This window comes from Cryptococcus neoformans, chromosome 7 (assembly GCF_000149385.1).
Source record: "Cryptococcus neoformans var. neoformans B-3501A chromosome 7, whole genome shotgun sequence".
Taxonomy (NCBI): domain Eukaryota; kingdom Fungi; phylum Basidiomycota; class Tremellomycetes; order Tremellales; family Cryptococcaceae; genus Cryptococcus; species Cryptococcus deneoformans.
In genome coordinates, this window is record NC_009183.1 from 1109050 (window position 1) to 1116549 (window position 7500).

Below are 7500 nucleotides of genomic sequence, written 5' to 3' on the forward strand. Positions count from 1 at the left end.
CCGAAAAGCCGAAGCAGAAATGGCGGGTGCGATCAGAAAGTGCGAACGATTCAATCATTTGCTCTCAGAAAGATTCCTGCGCTGACCATCGTTACAGATATAAGGAAGAAGGTGCACAGTGGTCTGCCATCGTCAATGCGACAAACAACAAGCAGCAAGAAACCATACGTCTCTTGGAAAAGAAGATGATGACCAATGCCGAACCCGACATGTCTAAAGCGGCTCCATGGATGCAGCAAGTACTGGCTCTTGCCGATAGTATCATTGCCGAGGAAGATGACAGTCTGCAGCATACAGACGATTTTGAGGATGTGGAGTACAAGGTGGATACCTTGCATCAAACGAGTCACATCGCTTTGCAGTACGTGTTACAGGCGTCAAGGTTCCTCGATGGTATCTTTTCATCCCTCACCGCCGATTTACGAGCACGAGACCGTCTTGGCTTGCCTCCTGACTTGCCCCCACACGATACTGATGGGCCAGACACCACCGCCCTTCTTACATCCGCCCGTTTATCTGCTGCTCCCCAGTCCTCAGCCTCTGTTTCAGCCTCTTCATCAAAACAACCATTGGGCAAATCGCGACCAGACGCAATGTCCTTGCTTCGTTCTTTGGCTTCCGTAGAATCTAAAGATCAGAATGACGAGACGGTTGCCGCGGCTGCTAAGGTGGCCCCTATGCTTGCTATAAGCAGTATGACGCCTCGACGACCGGCGGCTGGGATGACACCGAGGAGACATCCATTGGGAGCGGCGACTCCTAGAGGGATGAAGGGGATGACGCCTAAGCCGGAGAGGGAATAGAAGGTGTTAATGATGATGGTTACAATTGATTATTATTGATATAGTGTTTGAATTAACTTTACCTAATGGGAGTGAGATTGTATCGACGTATGTATTATGATATGCATCCCGGGCATTTATATTTCTGCTTTCATTTTCGTATAGTTGTGACTCTAGTGGAACAGTAGCTATGAACTTTTTGCCACAAGTGAATGTCGCTCAACCCGACTCATTTAACTTCTTTTTGCGCTGCCGGACCTTGGACAACGGCATTGTCTACAATGCACACGAACACTGCATCATGCTGAAAATGATTGGTAAAAAAGTCCATGCGCAAAGCAATTATAATTATAACATCTTCTCATGTATACAGTATATCTAGCCTTCAATATAGATACACCTCCTTATCTCAGTAGTCCGAGAGAGGCAATTCACAAAAACAGCGCATCAGACTGGGCGGACAAAATGGAACATCGATCCAGTCAAGAATAACCATTCCTTTTTCTCGAACTCGCCTTAAAAGTTCTCCACCTTTCTTCTAGCCGCCATGTCCAAACCTCTTTCTAAGACCGGCCTTCCAATCTATATTCAGTAACCACCACTGACCCTTCGTCTCGACACGACAGGGATCAGAAAAAAAGATCTTCTTCGTTCTTCTTCCTTTATTTGTGCGAAATTTTGTTCGGCGAGAACTTTGATTTAGCCCTCAATGCGGGACCATACTTCATTAACACGATAGGTATAGGCACCATCAGGAGGGCAAGGAAACCGAGAAGAGAGGACGCCCATTGGGTACCGAGACGCTCATACATTTGGATGGCGAAAAGGGGGCTATAAAGACAATCCTAGTCAGTAATTGTTTGAACGTTTGGAAAAGATGAACGATGGGTTAAAAATGGGACTTACAATCCGGCACCGAAAAGAGATCGAACGACAGCTGAAAAAGGAGTTTGTGGTTAGAGAAATGCGATTACTATTTACGAATCACAGAGGGGACTTACTGGCAGAGGCGAGAGCAGAAGCCGCAGACCAGAGATACACATCAATAATATAGTTAAACAGACTGACAAACATGCCCAGTACACCGACACCAATCAAACCACCAGCCAAGACGGGACTGATCCAGTGGATGGAAGAATAACTCGTCCAACCAAACCAGAACATGGCGATGACCAAGGAAACGCCAGAGATGACGCAAAGCTCGAGACGTTTTTCGGGCTTTGGGGGGTTGGGAGCAACTTCCTTGGCGTGGCGCAGGAATCGGGGTTCGATAACGGTGAGGAAACTATGAGGATAGTCCTGATTAGCGGATGGGTCGAGAAAGAGAGAGAGAAGGGGGAGATACGTACAAGAGAACGGAAAGGCAACCACCGAGGAAGAAACCCAAGAACGCAAGTCCTTCCTCACCGGTGTTGAATCCGTGGTTCTCTACAAACTATGAATGGAGCGTGAAATCAGCTTGGGAAGTCTTACTGTTGGTTTAAAGTAAAGACACTTACGACAAAGGGATAAGCTTCGAATAGGAGGTAGACTACGCCATACACGAAACTCATGTACAGAGTAACGGCTTGAAGCATGGGTTCAAGAGCAAGAATGATGAACGGCTTGCATAGGATATCGTTCAACCTCGCCTTGAGAGAATGATCTTGCCTCTCCACTAATATCCCATGTAAGAAAAAAGAAAAGGGGAGAAGCACAAGGGGAGAAAGACTTACAAGGCGCATACCATCGTTCTTCCTGTGTATCCTTCCTGAGCCTCTTGGCCTTTTGAGCGAGGATTTTGGGCGCATAAGTCTCAGGCACAAAGAGGACAATGATGGCGAGACAGACACCGGCAAAGATGGTAAGAATCCAATACACCCATCGCCAGTTTGTTCCGGAAACCTGGATGAAACCGGAGACGATCGGACCGATAGAAGGACCGACGAAAGGAGCTAGGGCAAAGAGACTCATCGCTCGTCCTCGGTTGTCTCCGTCCCAGATATCAGCGAGAAGGGCACCAGAGTTTGTCAATGGCGCAGCCGCAAAAGTGCCACCCAAAAATCTAAAGACCAAGATGGATGCAGTGTTCTTACTAAGCGCACAGCCGACCTGGAAACATGTGTAAACAAAGAAAGTACCGATGAACACTGGTCGTCGGCCGTACGATTCGGAGAGAGGACCCCAGAGGATGGGGCCGACACAATAACCGGCGACAAAGAGGGAGATGGTAAGGACAGCGACTTCCTGGCCGAAACCAAAGTAAGCCATCATATCTTTGACGATACCGGATGGCGATGACGAGGCGAATGTAGAGTTGAGAACGAGAAGACCAGCGATAGTGGTGAGGCACCATCGATATCCAACACCCCAGTTCTAGCGCTATCGTTAGCAGCCGTCAAATACATACAAGAGCGATGAATGACTCACCTTTGGATTGATACTTTCTCCAGGCTCGAAAGACACGGCCCATGGATCAGGCCCCTTCAGTTCTCTTTCCAAATCTCTTTCCTCTTCCTCTTCCCTACTTCTGACCGCTCTCAGACCTCGTTCAGCATCTGTACCGGAAGGAGCAACACCACCAAAGGGACTGACAGCCGGAGGTGATGACATTTTCCTAGCAAGAGGGACCATACCCAAACCCTCAGTGGTTCGACCGCCAGAGGCCGTAAGAATGTGAGCTGCATGTTTGGTCCCGGAAGCAGTACGAGAAAGTTTGCGAGTCGCCGTCAGAGGAGAAGGGTGTTCAGCCTTTTCATTCGCTTCTTCTTGACCCTCCTTTGTCAAGCCCAAGTCTTTGGCAGCAAGTGTGGCAAACTCTGGACCGCTTTTACCACCTGTCGTACCCGCCTGGTGATCCTTCTCGTTGATATCGTACCCTTCCTCGTGGCCTGATACAGGCTTGACACCCGCCGCATGAGCAGCATGCGCACCGTTCATGCTGCTGAGGGTAGGAGTGGGGCTTTCGTCAGAACCCGCAATAGCAGCAGGTGCGCCGGTCGTACCGTGACCGCCTTCGCCAAACTGACCAGCTCCTTCATTATTCTCGCCTGTGGCGCTCGCACCGTGACCAGAGGGGTTGGCATTGTCTGGCATGTCAGCGGCAGCGGCAGCGGCACTAGGGGCGGTGACGGGAGCAGAGTACGTGTGCTCGAGATTTGGCGGGAGTGAGGGAGGCGCACGGCCTGCACTCCACTGCCCGTCCTCTGAATTTGACAGATCGGCGGTCTGCTGAGGATCTGAGGAAGTGGTGGGGGGAGTAGTCGAGTGAGCTGGGTGCAGGCCTATCTCTGGCCCGAGGTCCAGCGGGTTTGATGCCATCGTCTCAAAATTTGTTGAGCGTTGTGGATCGGGACAATGACGTTGTGGAACTGGTGCAGTGATGTCAATATCTGCTCTTTGTGAGGACAAGCTGCGAAGAGGGGAAGGGAGGCAAGAGGGTGGCAAGATGAGCCGGTGGGTTTATAGGGATGGAAAGCGTATTCGTTGGTGAGTCAGCCAAAAAATAATGGGCAGCGAGTATACTATTGGGGTTTGCGGAAATGTTTTATCGGTGGCCGAGACGAGTGCATAGAAGCGCCCACAACAAATGCCTATTAATAATCCAGGGGAACAATCTCGGCAAGCGGCACGACTCGCTTGTCACCGAACACAACACTCCCCACGTCCCACTGCCATTCGCCGTATCTTCATCGTCACCGCTCTTTCCCTCGCCTTGCCCTCCCATGCTTACTCAGACGATGCAAGGTGGTGTAGCACACACGCTTATCTGGCTATGAGAAAAAGGAATGGTTTATGCAAGCAACGGCATGAACGGCCTGGGCCGATAAATTTTGTAGATCCTCCTCCTCGGTCATCTGCGTTATGACGTTTTTGAAATTGATCATCTTCTCCAATCTCACTGGCGGATTTTCATGGTCTGGATCCATTCTTCCGGTCGCGGCTGACGGAAAATACCAAATGCCATCGATATCTCCTCGTCGGTGCCCGAGCGGGCGGCGGCGGAATAGTTAATAAATAAATAAGAATTCATGTGCGTGATTGCTTTCACATATGCAGACACCACCCTTTCACATCTTTTATCTGCGTTCTTGACACAATACGCAGCGCAGTATGCATAAATGCATAAAAGGATGTACGGAAGTCCAGGACGGATGTGCAGATGTAGGGGTGTTCCGTTAGTACTAATAAATGTGCTATGCTTTGGGTTTTCACCCTTGCATAGGTTGTAAATAAATGAAAAGGTGAAGGATGAGATGATGCTGCGACTTGCGATTTTAGTTTCAAAAGTGGATAAAAATACCCATGCGCTGATGAAAGCTCGGCTGTCCTTTGAGCTTCCATTCAGGCTCAACTCTTGAATCGTTACGTAGCTTTCAGAAGTTCTTTTGCTCATGTATAGACACCAATTTTGGAGTGCGGCGCGATGCTGAGTAAGCGCCACGATTCTTCTGTGATCGATGTCCGGTATTGATGATCAAGGGCAATCAGCAAAGGTATCGCTGTTGAACATACGCAACAGCCGAATCAAGACCGTGGAAATGATTACCCACCAGAAAAGACACCAACAACGCACGACGCAACAAGATACATGGAAAACGCGCATCTAACCTTATTAACTTTAAGCACTCCTGCGGACCAGTCACAGCTTTTCCTCATCCTCCACCTTTTGATACTTTTCCCCCTTTCTCTGCCCCAACCCGTTCCACTTCCATTTTTTCATCCTCTCCTTTCCCCCGCCGTAAAAGTACACCCCCGCACCGACAGGAAGGATGACAAACGCCGCAAAGAAGATAAAGTACTTGCCCGGCGAGGAGATGGTCGCGTAGGCCTCTTCATCATCTCCATTGTCGTTGTCCATTTCCGTCTCTGAAGAGGAAGGAAGGTCCAAGTCCTCCGCGGGGACGACGCCATCCTGGACTTCATCTTCCTTTGTCGACGTCTCCTCGGGTTTGTCGATGATATCCGTGCCTTCCGGTTGATCCGGGTCGACCTGTTAAGAAAACAAAGAGAAACAGAAGAATAAAGGACGGGGGAAGGAGGATAAATGGGGGAAAGAGAAAATGCATAGCTTCAGAATCTGTTTCTTTTCGGAATGGATGAAAAAAAGCTGTTTAAAGCTCGATGCGGAAAGGTACCTGGTTGCCTTGCTCGTCCACCTCATGCTCAATAGGAAGCTGCAAATGCCAAAGTGTCAGCAAGGTCGAAAAAGGGGAAGAGGGGGGAAACAAAAGATGGATGGACTGACCTCTCCAGAAGCGGCAATGGTAATAGGTTCAACGGGCTTGTCACCTCGAGAGGTCTTGACGTTCTCCATAGCATAAACAACGTCCATACCCTCAAGAACATGACCAAAGACAACCTATCAGAAAATCAAAAGTCAGAACACAGTTCAAATTTCCCGCCAAATGGGGCTTGTTTGATGGAAAGACTAACGTGTCGGTTATCGAGCCAAGCTGTCTTGACAGTGCAAATGAAGAACTGGCTTCCGTTGGTGTCACGGCCAGCGTTGGCCATGGCTTAATTTATTTTGTTAGCAATGAAGGCGTAAGTGGGTAAAAGACGGATAAATTCACAGAGAACACCGGGACCGGTGTGCTTCAACTTGAAGTTCTCGTCAGGGAACTATACCCAAATCGTCAGCCTCCAGCCCATTTCCAGCCAAGATAGTCAGATCATAGTTTACCTTGCTACCGTAAATGGACTTGCCACCAGTACCATCGCCCTTGGTAAAGTCACCACCCTGGATCCTAATTCACCATTTCCCATTAATAACCCCTCCTTCCGCAGCAAAAATGTCACAAAAAAATGGACTTACATAAAGTTCTTGATAATTCGGTGGAAAGAAGAGCCCTCATAGCCGTAACCGAGGTCCTCGCCATCAGAGTTCTTACCAGTAGCAAGCGCACGGAAGTTCTCGGCAGTCTTGGGCACGGTCCTGCCAGGGGGGAAATGTTATGATTAGAATGTGATCCGCGCGAGCTCAATCAAGAAGGGAAGGGATGGAGGACGTACTTGCCGTAAAGACCCATGACGATTCGACCGAGGGGCTTACCACCATGTTCAATGTCAAAGTAGACCTACATCCACGATTTCCCCTTTGTCAGTACACCTTATCCCACTCTCTAGACATTACACAGCCCCCGGAGCAAGAGATCGGGATGGGAACACACCTTGTTGGTGATGACAGGGCCCTTGGCGGCGTCAACGCCCGGGGAGAGGACGAAGCATATGGCCACGAAGAGGGCGACAAGGAGGGAGAGGAATGATTTGGAGGCCATGGTGGTTGGGATGGGGTGAGAGGTGTTCATCCGAGCCTTCTTAGTAGTAGTAGTCGTCGTGCGTCGTCGCCAACAACACGTGGAGCATGACGTGGAATTATCACAGCAAGCCTGGGAAGAAACGCGTCGCGTCGCGTAAACCATCATGCTGTTATTAAAGAGCAATGTTTAAGTCCTGACTTGCCCCCGAATCCTTCTCTTCTTTTCTCCATCTGGTGTTAGTATACAGAAATATCACACAATGGACGACGCCGACCCTATCAATACTTTCTTCCCCGACGCCACTGAATCCACACTCCCCACCATCCTCTACACCACTCTCTCCCTCACCTCCTCTGCCTCGGCCGCTGACATTCGTAAATCTTACCGCCGACTTGCCCTCCAATTCCATCCAGACAAACATTCCACTAAACCCGAATCTGAGCGGGAAAAGCTTTCCAAGCAGTTTCAGAGGGTTG

The 7500-nt window shown here is 49.5% G+C and overlaps 4 protein-coding genes across 4 annotated transcripts in view; 2 read left to right on the forward strand and 2 right to left on the reverse strand.

Moving 5' to 3' along the window:
• CNBG3710 (hypothetical protein) overlaps positions 1-803 on the forward strand; it is a gene marked incomplete at both ends in the record, with an annotated part of 2191 nt that extends 1388 nt beyond the window's left edge. The window contains 2 exons of the mRNA XM_769297.1: positions 1-39; positions 98-803. The exon at positions 1-39 is cut by the window's left edge and continues 56 nt beyond it. Of these exons, the coding sequence (XP_774390.1) occupies positions 1-39; positions 98-803 (745 nt within the window). The remainder of the gene's footprint in view (positions 40-97) is intronic.
• Positions 804-1444: 641 nt separating this feature from the next.
• Positions 1445-4082, reverse strand: CNBG3720 (hypothetical protein; the record flags this gene model as incomplete). The annotated part of the gene is made up of 7 exons (XM_769298.1): positions 1445-1613; positions 1689-1719; positions 1784-2067; positions 2132-2217; positions 2282-2439; positions 2498-3137; positions 3192-4082. The coding sequence occupies 7 exons, from the start codon at positions 4080-4082 to the stop codon at positions 1445-1447; spliced, it is 2259 nt and encodes a 752-aa protein (XP_774391.1).
• Positions 4083-5875: 1793 nt separating this feature from the next.
• CNBG3730 (hypothetical protein) lies at positions 5876-7072 on the reverse strand (the record flags this gene model as incomplete). Its single annotated transcript, XM_769299.1, has 8 exons — positions 5876-5938; positions 6010-6123; positions 6198-6280; positions 6338-6386; positions 6448-6511; positions 6580-6699; positions 6777-6841; positions 6935-7072. 8 exons carry the CDS (start codon positions 7070-7072, stop codon positions 5876-5878), a joined length of 696 nt encoding a protein of 231 aa, XP_774392.1.
• Positions 7073-7283: 211 nt separating this feature from the next.
• Positions 7284-7500, forward strand: part of CNBG3740 (hypothetical protein) — a gene marked incomplete at both ends in the record, with an annotated part of 1097 nt that continues 880 nt past the window's right edge. The window contains one exon of the mRNA XM_769300.1: positions 7284-7500. This exon is cut by the window's right edge and continues 174 nt beyond it. Coding sequence (XP_774393.1) covers positions 7284-7500 — 217 coding nt within the window.